Raw genomic sequence first — 17,500 nt, 5'->3', positions numbered from 1 at the left:
TTGTGAATATATATATATATATATATATATATATATATATATATATATATATATATATATATATATATATATATATATATATATATATATATATATATATATATATATATATATATATATATACAGTATATGGATAATAAATACTAATTTCATAAGCCCCTTTATAAGCTTTTCAAATCCTCATTGGCCTTTCACAGTTGAAACACCTCTGGGCAGTAGTTCCATACCCTGCTCAAGGGAGTGTTACATCCTCCTTAGTGCTGAATGATGATGAACATTCAAAAGAACTCGTGAGGTAAAGAAACAACTTTAAAAGACATGATAGCTTTAGCGAGAACGGTAGGAAACTACTGCCCTAAATTTTCATGCAGCGAAGAGATATCTTTTTCGGACAGTTATTTCTAGTGGATATCCTTGACTGATAATTACTGTAAAGTCTTTCACCAGGGCTTCATGCAAAGCTGTTTCTGCTGCTGGAGATAATCCAAAGAATTTGAGTTTGAATTTATTAGTTGAGTTCCAGTGATCATGGAAGCAAGCACCAAGCTGGGCAGCTGACCTTTTGTCTAATTCAAAGTCATCAATACGGTAGAAACAAAGAGAGAGCTGTGATAAACGAGGAAGGTTGTTGACCAACTGGTGCAATAATGTTGCACGACACTGGGTACGGACCGACAGTCCCGACCTAACTTCACTAACTTTGTCCAATACTAAAGTTCTCAACTCTGTACAAGAGCGAACTAGCTGACCAATTTCCAAACAAGTTTCTTCATAGTTTTTAAATTTAAATTCCCAGTTGCATAATGTTAATTCTTTGAGCTTCTTAAAGTTTGTTCCTAGAAGCTGGAAGAACTTACGAGTTGCACAGTCATCTAAAGATGTAATATGATTTTCAGAGGCTGATAAATCCAATACTGTCAGGCTGTGGATAAATGAAAGAAAATCATATGGTAAAATTAACACCTTACTTATAAAAGAATGAAAAGACTTTCTTCCAAATCGTTATATTAAAACTTAAAACCATAATTTCTTGGTGTTACTGTGTGTAAAATTGCCTTTATGCTTCACCAATTAATTTACGATACAGTTTCAAAAGCAAATATAACTGTTAATGAACCTCTAAGAAATATGCAATGTAAGTATTTAGTAAACATCCACGAGAACATTAAATACAAAGGTTACCAATTATATATACCCAAGGAAACGTATATCTATTCCTATTATACTCAAAATCAGTTAATGAGTTGCCAAAAGAAACTTACTTAGGACAGTGTCTAAGCACTGGCAAAAGAAGATGCCCACGTCGCTCCAAACCTAAAGGTTCTTTCAGCTTCACATGTGGCAGTCTCAGTGTCTTTATGCTTGACCAATGATGTGTGGGACCATGAATGGGCAATAACAATGGAGGTGTGAACAGGGTTGGTGCTATGGCCATTCCAACTCCAATGTCAATACTACAGTTGGCTAAATTAAGATCATTGACCTTCCAGTTGCTCAAGAGGTCCTTAAAGTGACGGGTGGCCAGTTTTTGGTTCTAGAGAGATTCAAAGAAAGATAAATCTTCACATCAAATTTTATGTATTGTAAATACAAATCCTTGCCTACACAGCCTTATGCTTTAGTTTCACACTAACACTTGTGAACATATTTAGTAAAACAGAAATAGTTAAAAACTATGATCTTCTTACCCAAAGATGAAGTCTCTCAAGTAGTGTAAGACACCCATATCTCCCACCTCACAAATTCAGTAAGAAGTTTTACTCTGCAATATCTCAATGACACATTTATGGTGCCCACTAACTTGAGAGCATTCATTCAACATTTTGCAACATTGACATCCACTCCCAGTTGATGGAGGGAGCAGGGGGTGGGGGGGGGATGGATTCCAGTGTAAGAACAATATTTGTACTTATGGAACAAAATTTGTTTTACTCAGTTTAGTGACTGTACTTGAATACAAAACTGACTGGGATAATAACATCAGATATAAAGGTATTTTACCAGAATCAGTCATGTTATAAACCATCTCAATAATACAGGAGCGATTGAGGCCAGATCTAATGTAATTTTAAGCACTGCTAGCTTGACAGGGTCTCAGTAACCCTTAATGAACTGATCCCCTCATGAGAGGATCTAAAACAAGTTTTGGGTGGTGGACCGATCCCCTCTGAAGAGTATTAATATTACACGCCATACAATTTGGCTGTATCGAGCGGGAAAGAGTTTCCATCACTTCAGTGGCCCATAAATGAATAGTGGCAACTAAAGAATTCAGCTCAGCTCAGCCGTGGGTGTCTCAGGCAGACTAGTATTGTTCTTGACTTGAAGGAGGAATGTATTGCTCCTCTCTCTCCCATGATATCTTTTTATTTATTTGCTCATAAATATACCCAGTGATTGCTGTTGGTTTTAGTTTTTATCTTTTATCATATGATGTCACTTGTAATTGTAATTTTGCAAAGAAATATTAGAAAAAACATGTACACCTCCAAAAAAGTTACTGTATCTCCCAATCTCAGTAAATTTACGTAAATATTTTACAACTAATATATAATATTCAGAATTTGTTACTGATTTTATTTCTTATCTGTTATGATATTGTGTGAGCTGTAATTATAATTTTACAATATAAAATAAAATAAATTACTAGAAAAAATATGTATAACTTCATAAAATTTACGAGTGTTTGTAGAAGAGGCCCCACACAGGGTTGTAAATAGTCACTTTCAACTTCCTGTGGAAGGTAGGGAAAATTTTTAAGAATTTTTTTTTCTTACACTATGTGCATTTGCATATCTTCTGCTTTCCACTGATGTGTTTTTTTTTAAACTGGCCAACCTTAAAGTTTGCCCAGTCTTGGGGGGGTTGCATGATATATAATAGCCCATTCCTTACAGGTTAAGAAGCTGATATATTAGCCAAATAAAAATGGCTGTTAATACTGTCCCTGATAATTCTGGGTAGTTGATAATACAAGACAATAGCTTTGACTAAAAGCTTTCTTTTTCACAGCATATTTAAAATGTATATCATATAATTCCTCAAGATATCTTTTGTTCTACCATTGTTGGAATACCATACCAATCTGTTTGGATGTCAACAGTTTCTCATTATCTTCGTCTTTTAACCATTATTACTTGAAGTGTTGGATTTATATACCTACCAATAGCCATAATGATATAGGTCATTTTGTAAGATATCCTGAATTCCTATCTTCCACAAGCTCAGTTTCAACTGGAATCTTCTGTTAGTGCTTTAATTTCTGTGCCACAAGACCTGGTGTGTACTACTTACCTCAAGAACACCATTGTTTTCTATTCTGTCTCACTTATTTCTTAATTTTTCTGTTTTCTACATTCTGTGAAAGATTAATTTATAACTTACTAGCATTTTAGGGTTGGTCTATATGAATGTTTATATTGAATAACAATATACAACAAAACTGATGAAATAATAAGTGACTTAAGAGGGAGATGATGAGAAAGTAATGAGTAGCAAACAAATCACTCTATTACCTAGCTGACACCCATGACATGGCTGAGGGAAAAAATGAAGTAGTATTTGCTGGAGACAACCTTAGGGAAGATGCAGGGAAAGGTTAACTGATACCTCCAACTCTCTACATATAAGTTTGCCAGACACTAAATTGTGTTTAAACAGGGCTTCAGTTCAAACTTCAATTCTGGCAGAGAAAATATGGGTTTAAAAGTTTTTGGATTAAAAGGCTAAAGTGTTCTTAAAGACAGAATGAGAGGGAATGAAGATGTGACAAACAAATGCTGGCAATAAGGTCTCTTTGATTAAATTATTAAATGGGCAGTATGTTAGTTACACATGAGCATGTAATAAACTTTTATGACGATATTACAAAAGCATTTCTAGACAGACTGCAAGCAAGATTGAAGTGACTGGTGAAGTATGTAAAGGGGGTGATGCTTGTAAGACAAATGATATGTCTATAGAGAAAAAAAGATTAAAAGTATCATGGTTTACATGAAATCCAACTGAAAGGACTTCTCAGGGACTTATGGGGAGACTGCAAGATTCTGTAGAACAAGGGTCAAGTCCCATTTGGGAGGACAATCTTGTCTAGGTTTCTTCATCTTGTCCAAGTTCTTGAAAAGGAACACAAGTTTTGGAAAATATATAACTTTCAGTGCCTGTGGAAGAAGAAATTGGTGAAAATGCCCTATAGCTCTAAATGACAGGCACAGACTACCTGTATGCTCCCTCCAAGGTCAGTGGAAAAGTCTAACAAAAGATGAAAAGTGGGAGAGAAGGAAGTTCATTCTTTCAAAGAAACCAGTTACAATATTTGAAATGGCATCACTGTGATCATTGCCAAGATAAAAAAAATACAGAATAAAATGACAAATTTATATTTAATTTGCATTTTCCTAAGTATCCTACAGCACATGCACTGGACTGTCTGTGATCTGGATAACAAAGAAGGTAATCTGCAAGGATAGGGCTGGGGAACTATGCTCTCAAACCCATGCCAACCACTGATACTTAGTAGCAGATGGCGTAACTATGCAGCCACAAGGAATAGAATGGGGTGGCTGAGGCTGATAAAAACTGTACTAGGCTGTCACTAAGCTACATCAAAGCAACAGGAAAGGAAAGATGTGGACATGTCCAAAATAGGAATGTGAGAGAGAATGACACTGGTAAATTGCTTGAATACAACAAGGCTTTAATACTGAATAAGGAAGGTAAAAGATAAGGATTTCCTATTATATTTAAGAGGACTATTTAATCCCTAACATAATCTAGATCTTTTACTAAATCTGTACAGATCAGTTGCTTTGAACTGAATGGTATTTTATGTATGAAAATACTGTAGCTTTTTATGATGAAAAACTTACAAATTAATAATAATTTCAAGATCCATAAACACAAACCTCTTATTTTTACTTATGCTTTGGTACCTTGTATGAGCAGTTAAGACAGTGCTGATTAGCTACTTATAGGGTATGCACAATGAACTTAGGGTACTTTGCATTTTTAAGGTTGATGTACCATGGGAATTGTTTATCCATCATCAAAACACATTTTCTTACATTACTTTTGAATATATTTGTCCTTTTGGATACAGCTGTTCATCATTTCCTAAAAATCCATCTGCTAGTGTAATGTCATAACCAGACTCTAAAAATCTAAATAAAATGATTCACTTGATTTATTACAAAACTGAGTCTAGATCTACTCATTACTTTCCAACATGGTTAGGTTCCAAAGACCAAGTCGTCTGCCTAAGCAAAAACTGGCATTACTATATTCAAAATTTAGGGGAGCCAGAGACTGTCTGAGAGTTTACTTCGGAGTACAGTACACTCCTAGTGTAAAAGTTCTTTCATTCTTTATCAACTGGGCTTTGTTTGATAGCATTCTATAAACTTTATAATACAGTAAATATCTTCTTACTATACGTGCATTTGGGCTTGAAAATATTATTTTCCTGTGTTTTAATGTGTGCTCTGTTTCTGACATACATTTTGTCATCATAGAAGTAGTTATACATACAATGGACCTCACCCTTATATCCTACAATTTGGGGGACCACAGTGGGAAAGCAGGGATTTTGGGTAGAGAAAAACACAAAATAAGTAAAATATATGAATCTATTTAAACTAACCTACCCCGTGGGCTGCCTCTGTACCTGGCTGGGGGGCTGTTCGCCCCCTTGGATCCCTCCACCTAAATTAACCTAGGACGTGGGTTCTTACCCAGACTTAGACCTCCTACCTAACCAAACCTGGGGGGGGGTTTGCATCCTTACCTAGCTGCGGGGCATTTGCCCCTTCTCCTTTTGGACCTGACCTAACCTAACCTAGGATGCCAGGTTATTACCTTTACCCAGAACTCCTACCTAACCTAATCTAACCCACGGGACTATGTCCTTACCTAGCAGGGAAAGCTTTGCCCACCCACCCTCCTAAACTAACTTAAAACATTCTATAAACGTATTTTAATCTGAATCTGCACTACCAGTAGGACTGACGTCTTCAGATTGGTCAGGATCTTCCCTAGATGCTGAAGGGCCATGGGTGTCAGACTGTGAAGGGTTAACCAGTGGTTCATGAACAAAATTACCTTCCAAGGAGAAAGGTAAGAATCTTCCAAAAAAACTACTAAGTTTAAATTTAGTAGCACAATACCACAAATGGCACTGTTCCCTATAATTTAAAGAAGAATTGCACATGGAGTAAGAAGGAACAGCTGAACCAAAGGTGCCATGACAGCAAACTTAAGCTGGATTTTTCAATGAACACCAGATTTCCAAAATCCTGCAAGATTTCTTAATCTTATAACATAACAACCTATCGTGTTTCAGCATTTTATCATGGACCCACAATTCCATGAGAAGATGCTCCTGATAAGTAACCAATGTTTACCCACAATGCACTCGGACAAACAAAATCCAATCGGGAGCTTCACTCCCATAACAATGTTAACATAAACAAAAAATCTAGGAAAAATACAAGTATGTAACAACATTTGTCAGAACTAATTTTGGTAACAGATTTATGAAAGATGTGAGCACCAGTTTCGTACTAGAGAAACTTAAGATCACAGCAATGACACAGTTTTATTTCTTGCATTAAGAAATCTTATACTGTATGCTATTTGTTACTCACAGACCTTTTACACTATACAAGAACTACCTGTGTTTATACCTCCTAGTCACTCTTCAGGCTGGTCACCAAGTTTTCTCTAGATCAGTCTCCATAAAACCTCTAGGCTAGGGGTCATGAATATTCCCACTGAAGTTATACTAAAACAGAATAATTTTCCTATTCATTACATCTGGCCAGATGAACCTAATACCCACTGATACTTGGCCATGGTCCAAGGCAGGCAGAAACCACAGTGAAACTTCAGACTCACATAGGAAAGAAACAGTTTAAAAATGCACTGATTTTGAGCATAATTTCAAAAGTGGCAATGTATGAAATATTTGGAATTGTAATGAATGCTTTCAGGCTCAATGCCAAACTGAAGAATTCGGATTCAGTTCATGTGTATTAATGTCTTATCACTGCTCATCTTGGTGAACAGTTGAACAACATGTACATAATTTTACCATCTTGTCCTACAGAGGTAAGAGAAATTGTAGTAAGTTCTGGGCTTCACTGCCAAACCCAGTTACCACGTTTGGCAGCCAGTCACAGAGTGCCTTCCAGTCACATGCTTACATGTCACTTGCGTCAACTGACACTAGCTCTCGGTCTCATTCCCAACCAACCACCTGTAACCTCAGTTCCGTGTGCATAATGTATCAAAATCGGGCCAGAACCCAGGAATAAATCAGTCATCTCCAGACTCCTTTGTGTATTTAACCTTAAAAGAAGCCTTTTATCTTCTGCCATGACTGAAAAATGTCAAAGGTGCACACTTCAAGGCAACTGGGTCTTCTAATCCTAGATGATGTAACATCAGTATCCCTCCCATTGTCAAGAAATATCTTAGCAGCAACAGTGATTCCACACCCTGAAGAGCTATAGATAAATTACAAGAGGTTTCCACAAGCTAAAAACATCCTAGCTTACTCTTTTGTGGTGGTTATGCTCACTCATCCTGATAAGAATCATCATGTTCCAAAAAGCAAAGAAATTGCACCATTCCTTAGCTCTTGCTGCAATCATGCTTTACCTTGCCTTTCTGAAAACCACAAGAATATGAATAGTGGTGGTACTCTCACAACCTGGGTTGACATAGTAAATTTTTGTTCTCCATGAGTACAAAGGATCTAGGTTACCTGACAGAGGAACTATCCACTTATTCATATCCACCTAGCCTGGCTACTGTAAAATGCAACTGCTAATCCTAGAGTTACAAACGTTCAACAAGACAATATATATAATGCAATGTCAATGATGTGAAGACACTCTCATCTAGTTTGAAAATATCCTGACTGACCTCTCACCAGATCTGAGAGCTCTCAAGGTTGCTTATTCATTGTGAAATTCTGAAAATGGGCAAGTGAAAATCTGTTAGGACTAAACACATTTGGAAGACATTTTTTTTGGGCCTTCCAAATTTTACTCGACATTGCCATCTAATCCAAGGGTCTACTCAATGTGATAGTTTTCACTCAGCCTAGACCCTTCTTGGTTACATCTATTTTCATGGCACTCTGATCACTGGCCTGCCTAGGTCTTTCTTAACCAACGTTCATCCTCCTACTCTTGTCCATGACCAGCTTGTGTCTTAATAGTGAGGTCTATATAATTTCACTCATCATCCAGGGTCCTGACTGTCTTGAGTAGCGAGAACATTGCCTTGGTCTGGTCCTACTTCATCCATCCCCCTTGGTTATACTCATACCCTGATTGTTGATTATTCTGTTGCCTATAACTTGTTCCTGTTTGAATTTCTTGGAAGGAGAAGCGCAACCAATGCTTAGCTATCACTGACTGATTCCTTCCCGGTTGGTGTCTCTCTGCTTACTCTTAGCCATGTTCTCTTTGCTAAATCCATAAACTATGGATTAGGCCTTCTCACAGATTCTGTCTGTCTGGCTGACACTCTATTCTGTATCTCACTGATTTGCCAGGTAGGCTATCTTCTGTTCATGAAAGGAGGAGAAAGAGAACTTCCTGCACAATACCATATAATACTGTAAATAGAGGAAATAACTAATGGAACTTCTTTTTTCCTTTGGAGAAAAACTGCACAAAAATAATCAACAGTTAATGGCCTAAACATAGTGAGTTAGTGACTACATCTATCAAGTGCTGTATGAAGGTTAAAGAAATGCAAAATTTACTGTGATATTCAGTGCTCCTTTCTACCATCAAGATGGAAATGAATGGTGTCCAAATGGTGAAGAGGGGAGGCTTTATGTAACTTTAATAAATTCTGAACTTGTCTGAAGTGGGTAATATGTACTCTTAACCATTCACCTGGTATCATGACCCAAATAAAATAAGAATTTTATTTATTGTATGGATTCATGACCTTTAATCTTAAATTTCAAAGTTCAAAGCTAAGCTGATAGCTGTCTTTGGATATTACTTGTATCTTTTGTTACATAAAATGTATATTTACAATACTATATGTTGCACTGAAAAAGTGAATCATTTACATTTGTAGCTTCTATGTAATTAATACAGTACATTACCTTTATACTAAACTCCCACTGAGCCAGTGAAAGTTTTTTCAATGTAGTATTATTCCTCAATGCTAAACAGGCTAAGGAGAATGAAGCATCTGTGATTATTACACTCTTCGATTCCAGTGTAACACTAGTAAGGGATTGACACTGTCCTAATCCTAAGACGACAGGAATGTATTTTTTTGCCTGAAATTAAAAATACTGTATGCTGTATACTGTATACTGTAATCTCTCTTCCCCTAACACTGAATAACATACAGAAAAAAAAATTTACATTCTCTGTATACAAAGACATGCATTCACTCATATATACATACATTAAACACAAATACAACAAATGCTTGGATAATATATGTCAGAAAGATAAATTTTGCCATCATACTTTAAATAAATGTGACACATTACAAAAATGAACTTACATTCTTCAAATTTTGAAGTTTTAAAGTCTCGAGACATTTTGTTTTACGAATTGCATCTCCTAAACAAACTAGGTCCAAGGTACTTAAATAGAGACAAGGATAGTCAAGTGTGAGAGATTTCACACTACTTTCTGGCAAAGCGGAGAACAAGTCGTGGAAGACAGATTTATGTTCCCGATCATTGCATAGTGGCAGTGGAAGATTGTCTTTGCCATCTGTTAGTGAATGAGAAAAAACTCATGAAATTGGTAATAAACTGTAGTTATACATTCTGAAAAAAAGTAATGGGTGAGCTCTTTACATAGATCAGTTTTTGATTACTGGGTTTTGGATATTTATTTCTATGAGCATGCAATATTGTGTATTAAATACAAGGGGCAAATGTATTTTTTTTGTTCACTAAAAATTTTCAGCAACTTACTGTATGTTGTCATGAAGAACACTGAACTTGAACTCTACTTTATCACAAATGCTACAGTCCTATAAATGTAAATTATTAAGCAAAATACACTACAGTATCTTACAAGACCTTCTATAAAAACCACATTATACGATCAACACCACTAGCGGATCCGGGGGGGTGGCACCTGGGCATGTGGCCCCCCCCCCATGTAAAAATAATGACAAAATAATAATACTGAAGATTTAGATAATAACAAAAATGAAAAATATAAAATAGGAAAAAAATAAAAAACTATTATAGGAATAATATCTGTATACTGTATATAAGAATGTAAGTATGAATAATATGAAAATTGGTGGCCCCATGAAATTTTTCAGGATCCGCTAGTGATCAACACATGCAACAAACAGGTTTGATACAGCAATCAAATTTCTGTTCACAGCACATAATTTCAGGAGGGAGCTTAGGTCATTTCCAAAATTATATAATTTCTATAAGTACATAACTTATATATTTTTTAAAATGTTATAGACTAGCCAATAGAGCACTGTGCCAGAACTTGCCTACCATGGGTAGCATTTCAGCTTCAAAAAGTTTAACTCTGAAGAAACTGCTTGTCAAAAATAAACTAAAAATGGAAGATTATTGAGATGAAACTTAAATAATTCAACACTTAACATCTAAACTTACCACCTGGGACAAAAGAATAATGGTTGGCCATGTAAGTTGGTTTTGTACCGGTGTTTAAGGGATCTTGAAATAAGTAGCTCAATTCTTTGGTTGGATCCTTCACACTAGTGAAATATATCTGATGAAAGGAGACAAACACTTGATAAAAGCAGCAAAGATGACATTTACAGTCGACCCCTGGTATTCGCAGGGATGCGTACCACAACCCCATGTGAATAGCTAAAATCCGCAAATACTTGACAACCCCCTAAAAACACTTATAACTACCTATTTTGAGAGTTCAAACACCCAAAAACCCCTCTAAAAATGCTTATTCTAAGTATTTTAATAGTTTTATCACAAAAAAATGCATTTAGTCATGAAAATTATATGAAAATACAGTAATTAGTGAATATTTCTCTATTAAAATGACTGTGAATAGGCGAATTTTCCGCAAATAGTGTGTACAGTATATATATATTCCAAAGAAAAATCCACAAATAGGTGAAGCTGCGAATCCAGAACCATGACAAATGACTGTCATGAATTCCTTGGTATTCAATATAAAAATCAAGCCCATAACATATCCATGAATAAATGATCCTCATTTGACTACATTCCTTTTTACACAATTTAACTCTAAGCAATGTGGTTAAAATGAAATAAAGAAATATTTTGAGCATCATCAGAGCCTGAATAAATACTTACCCGTTCACTGTTTGTGCTTGCTTCATCATGCCTTGGAGATGGTGAACATCTTCGGTTTTCTGAAGCAAAATAATGATACTGTAATGCTTTCACATATTAAATCTTACAGAAATAATATTTAGGGTCTATTAAGCTAAAACAAACAGGAAATCTTATACACATGCTGCCTTATAATAAGTTCTGATTTACAGTATAAACCTGAGCCCAAAAGGAGCATCCTTATGAAGACATGTAAAACAGTGTTTTTAAAAAATATAAACAAAGCCTTATCTACCATTCTTCCCAGAAGAAAGTACAGTAACTGGCTTATGCCTTACTGAAAGCTTTTGCATTTACTTTTGCTTTTCAATGCAGTCACAAAAATCTATTATCCTTGTAAAATAATTTCACAAAAAGACAAAATATATACTGCACATTTTCATGATGTTTTCTGACGAATCTTAACCACTTTTCATCTGATGTTCTTATACAACTACTGATATTAAACTCTTATTCATTAGAAAAGGGAAAATAGCTTTCACTAGAAAAGGGAAGAAAATGGCTATGTGATTTTCTAATCCAGTTAAGAGTCTCAGAATTTTTGGCAAAGAGAATGATAGCACAAGAATACAGAATATCACCTACAGTATTGGATAATAACTAATTATACTGTAAAATATTACTTTTCTGGAAGACAATGATCTGAAGTTAGGCTAAGACTATGTAAAACACAATTAGAAAATACCTAGAGTACAACTGTAAAAATCTTACAGTATATAACTCAAGCTTAAACAACAAAGAAGTGACAGAGAAGATTCTTGTGACTCTTGACAACTTAAAGACATTAATTTAGCCAGTAATTTGAATGTAACGTTGGACAAAGAACCACTTACCACTGGAAAGAGATGGACTTCGACTACCTGCTGCAGGGCTGATTGACCCAAAAGCAGAACTCAGGGAGTTACAGTCATCTCTAGGTGATAACAGTTGCTGGCATGCTGACGATGAGGCTCTCTGTCATAGAGAATGTACAACACATGACAATTACATAAGCTATATACAATACATATATATATATATATATATATATATATATATATATATATATATATATATATATATATATATATATATATATATATATATATATGTCATAGAGAATGTACAACACATGACAATTTACAAAGCTAATACAGATCTATATACAGATCAATATATATATTATATATATATATACAGTATATATATATATATATATATATATATATATATATATATATATATATATATATATATATATATATATATATATATATATATATATATATATATATATATATATATATATATATATATATATATATATATATATATATATATATATATATATATATATATATATATATATATATATTATATATATATCATATATATATTATATATGAGCATTCTTTATCTAATATCATTTTGCTTATAAGTACTTTTTGCTTTACCTATTGAATTTCTAAATGATAGCACATCATCCTTTTTTGAATATCATCTTAATTTAATAGAAAAATGACTGCACAAATTTTGTGCATTTCTCATTTCTTTCCATAACATTTTCTCTCTCTCTCTCTCTCTCTCTCTCTCTCTCTCTCTCTCTCTCTCTCTCTCTCTCTCTCTCACACAAACACACATGCGCACAAAGAAAACTTGCTACTGTTGACTAACCCTTTCTCTTGATGTGTTTACTTCATTTTCTAAATCAATGTTATCGATCTCCGCTTCAGTGTAATATTTTTTAGAATCCAGTTGCTGCACCTTCTCCAGGGTAACTGTTTCGAAAACGTTAATTGTAAACAGAATTATTGAAATGACAGAAGTTGTCAACAAGAAACATCTTAAAAATCAAAGTATACTGTAATCTGCATGTGGACTGTATCCTTTGCTCTTAACAACTGTATACTATGCTACCACTAAAATAAGACAAAAATTACAATCATTGTGTTATTCCTGGAAATGTGGAAATCTCAAACTAAACTCCATTTACATCCAGATTCCTTCCTTTAAAGTTATGATGCACAAAAATGCTATCAAACAGCACAATACAAAGGAAAAAGAAGGTAAAATCAATGATAACATAGTTCAAAACTGTGTATACTGTATGTCACTACTGTATTAACAGGCAAAAATGGGCAGATTAAAACTAACCAAAGTTAAAGTTTTACTATCCAATTACAGATCATGCCTATGTAAAATTTCTAATCAAATACTGACTGTAAATCAGTCAAAACAGACTGCAAAACAACTTGTAACTCCTCAATCAGGATACCCATGCTTACCTATAGGTGTACAGGAATTGCGATGGACTCTCTGGTAGGCCTTTCTTCCAAACTGCAATGTATCTTGAGTTGGGGTTTCTGCTTCCAGGGAGCACTTCTACAGGTAAGTAAAAAAACGGTGGTTTTCAATCAACTACAAAACATTAACCTTAAAACCTACTTGGTACTGCACTTAGTACTTAGAGAAAAAAGTTATTTATGGTAAGTAACTTCAATTTGTGAACATGTGCCAACAATATGATGTCTAGGAAAGGCCTGTATCTCACCTCATATAAAAAATCACTGAATACCTGAACATTAAATTCACTGAATATAAAAATCCCATTATTTCTTTAGGCCTTGAGGAACAGAAAATCCTGTCTGCAAAACAATACATGTACTTTTCTATTTAGTCAACAATTCTTTGGAAGTTTGCCTATACTGAAAAACTTTTAACTTGAGAAACATTCACCAGAAAATTCTGTAATAGCTGATTAGTAAAACCAAACTTAAAGAAGTAATGACTACAGAAATTACGTACCCGTTCATAGAAAGCCCTTTTGCTCTCATTGACGGCATGGCGATTCATTCGCTTTTGATCTGTGTACATATTGGACGGCGTGCAATCATTCATGGACTGTAGGCGTGCCTTATCCATTGAAACTGTGGACAAGATACAACCATAATGAAAATGTTTATGATGAATACTGTTGTCTGCGCAATTGCTTGATTTTCTTTCTGTCAAAATTCTTGGAAGCAATCATAGAAAAATATCTCAATGGTATTTCTATCTGTCCACGAATTGCTAATTTTTTTTTTATCTAAAGAGCTCCAGTCATCCAGGAATACTTCAAATTACTATAACAAATCTCTCTGGCCTTAACTTACCCTCATACCCTTACGCTTGCTATCATTCACTTCGACTATCTTCCGTTACAGCTACAATTTATATTCACTGTTATCCACTAAATTTAAATTATAATTTATACATTTGCCACACCCTACTTGATCTCAGATTCGCTTTCTTATCCAGCAAAATTGCATTTGCATCACCTGTCCCTTCCCTGGCTTCTCCAATAGCTCCATCTATTGAAATACTGAGGAATAATGATATAAGAAAACTTTTTTCTGAGAACCACTAATATATCAGACCTGTCATTCTACCTTTATTAAAATTTCTGCCAAGCAGGTTATGTTTATGGCTTGGTTTTTTAGTTTGTTTGTCAGTTTTTTAGCAGGACTACAAAACATTATGCATAGATTATCATGGGAATTTTACCAAAGGATGGTCTTGTGACTGGCTGCAAGTAATTAGAGTTTTGGAAAGATAAAAAAGACATTTAGAGATACCTGAATTGCATTTTCACTCTTCATAATCTGCATCCAAAGATTTGATTTTCATACAGAAGTTAAAATTTAACAGCTGGGTAAAAAAAAGACACCAATGGAACAGACAAAATGTAAGACAAAAATTAATGGAATTGAGACCTGAAGGGAAACTGCCATGAACCTTCAGCATGGAGTAACATTCTCCCATCCAACACTTTCAGACAAGTTTTGTTATCACATATACATACTTCTAATTGTTCCTATAAGAATGGAATTCCACTTCCATTGTCTACACATTAATTATCATCAATGCCATTGCCTGCCATAGGCCTTCTTTAGGGTCACGTATACATACCACATACAGTACAACTTTTTTACTCTACCATCAAACTTTGCTCATAACCATTTCCTAACAAATCTTGAGCAAAACACACACACCTACTTTGTTTCTCTGAACCATTCTGTAATTTGCCTTTCTTTCTCAGTTTGTATTCTTCCATACATCTCCCCAGGTATGCTAAGTAATGTTATGTACATACAATTCTTAGTCACCACTCTCCCCTTCTCCTTATACAAAAGACCAAATTCGCTCACCTGTTACTTTGGAACCTTTCCCTCATCTTGAAATACCTTACACATCCTGCTTAATCTGCCAGTCACACTTTTACCAATATGCCACAGCATACATAATCTTCTGGTACCTTTCCTTTCTTCAACTTTTTAATTGCCATCCATGTACTCTTAGTAGTCCCTTCCCTAGTACAACCTCTAAATTGATATCCTTACATTCTTATGAGTCACTTCCCAAAGAATTTTAAATCTATATAACCTCCTTGCACTCATGAATCATTTAGATCCGCCTCTTCTGTCATCTACATCTACTCATGTCACAAATACAAGACTGAATATAGTCACTGTCATTCCATTCTATCATTTCAATACAATCATTTGTCCATTAACCTTTCTCTCTACACTTTCTTCCCTTCAAAATACAAACAAAATCTTTAAAGTACCATAATTACTATAATTTACCTTGAGCTATTCATTGCACTATTGTGCGTTTACAAAACATCTTATTTTCTTGTCTCATCATTCAATTGTTTTATTCATCCCTCTTATAAGACTGCACATGCAAGACCTCTAATTTCTATATACTACTCATAAGCCCCTTTCACTTACATATCTGTAACCCCAACCCATTTTTTTATTTCTCCAAATCCTATTCAACTTCCTCCTTATCAAAGTCCTTTACCAAATTTGAATCCATATTGTGAACTTTCAATCTACAGCTAAAATGCCTCCTATCTCACCTTTCATTTCAACTAGGTAATAATCAAACATGCTTCTAGTAATTCTTCTCAATGGTACACTTTTCATACATATTACATACATACATATACTAGATCATTTGGTGAAATAAACAAATAAATAGGTCTCACTGTGCAACTTCTGAAGACTTTTGCTCATTTTGAGGAGTTCTACCAGCTTGCTGAAACCACGAAAACCAATGACTAGGCCAGTCAGCTGCAGCTCTTTCAGATTAGGTGCACATTTTCTGAGTCTGTCACAAAGCACAAACAGATCTTCATCATCCATGAACATGTCTAGACGCAGCTGTTCTAGGTCACAGAGAGCTTTCTGTTGGATACGGGAGGTGCAAAAGTAAAGTTTTAGAATGAGATTAGAGCGGTCTATTTGGCTGAGGAATTCATAAGGAACTCTCAATCAACTAAAAACTTGTGTGACAATCCTCTTCCAGATTTGTCTCTACATACTAAATACCAAAATACTGTTTATTCTAGCTGGAATAATGAATATGCCCGAAAATGCTGCATACAGGAATCCATAATAAGCTGTAAAACATTACATTAATGAAACATGTAAATTATAATGTTACTGAAGTTGGACACCACAGACTTTGTAAGATGCCCTTGTGAAAAGAGCACATTTCCATTTTTATATGACTGCAAAATGCTTCAAAAGATTCTCTAGCCAGGATGCACCGAAAGATTTTTAACCACAAGGATTTCATATAAGATTCATATGCTTATAAAAGGACATAATTAATTTAATCCTTTAAAAGTCTATATGAAACATTCAAAATTTTTTATTGCTTATTTGTTTCTTTGACTTTCTGTAACAGTGTCCAACAGATATCTTAAAAATTAACAATGAATTTCAATGAACTTTTGTAGAAGAGTGGGGCATGCACTAAGGAAGGGTTGCTTCGATTGTGGGATTGATTTGGGTCCAGATTCTGTACTTTTTTTTTGGTTTACTATCTTTAACAGTGCTGTGATAATTTAGATTCATTGTATCAATATATAAATATATATATATATATATATATATATATATATATATATATATATATATATATATATATATATATATATATATATATATATACATATATATCAATATATATATATACATTACATACATATATATATATATATATATATATATATATATATATATATATATATATATATATATATATATATATATATATATATATATATTTCTGAAGTCCAGTCCTATGTCAGCCAAAATTCCATTATAGCAC

The 17,500-nt window shown here is 34.2% G+C and overlaps 1 protein-coding gene across 1 annotated transcript; it reads right to left on the bottom strand.

The window, feature by feature from the left end:
* Positions 1 to 215: 215 nt before the first annotated feature.
* On the bottom strand, positions 216 to 16,569 carry LOC136845776 (uncharacterized). Its single transcript, XM_067116044.1, has 11 exons — positions 16,371 to 16,569; positions 14,144 to 14,265; positions 13,624 to 13,720; positions 13,013 to 13,116; positions 12,193 to 12,313; positions 11,321 to 11,379; positions 10,634 to 10,751; positions 9,541 to 9,755; positions 9,128 to 9,307; positions 1,263 to 1,534; positions 216 to 922 (listed from the first exon to the last, which is right to left on the bottom strand). The coding sequence occupies exons 1-11, from the start codon at positions 16,531 to 16,533 to the stop codon at positions 364 to 366; spliced, it is 2,010 nt and encodes a 669-aa protein (XP_066972145.1). The 5' UTR covers positions 16,534 to 16,569; the 3' UTR covers positions 216 to 363.
* Between the last annotated feature and the right edge of the window lie 931 nt (positions 16,570 to 17,500).

The sequence above is a fragment of the Macrobrachium rosenbergii genome, chromosome 14 (assembly GCF_040412425.1).
Source record: "Macrobrachium rosenbergii isolate ZJJX-2024 chromosome 14, ASM4041242v1, whole genome shotgun sequence".
Lineage (NCBI taxonomy): Eukaryota > Metazoa > Arthropoda > Malacostraca > Decapoda > Palaemonidae > Macrobrachium > Macrobrachium rosenbergii.
The sequence above is the reverse complement of the archived record's forward strand: the minus strand, read 5'-3'. Positions and strand labels throughout refer to the sequence as shown.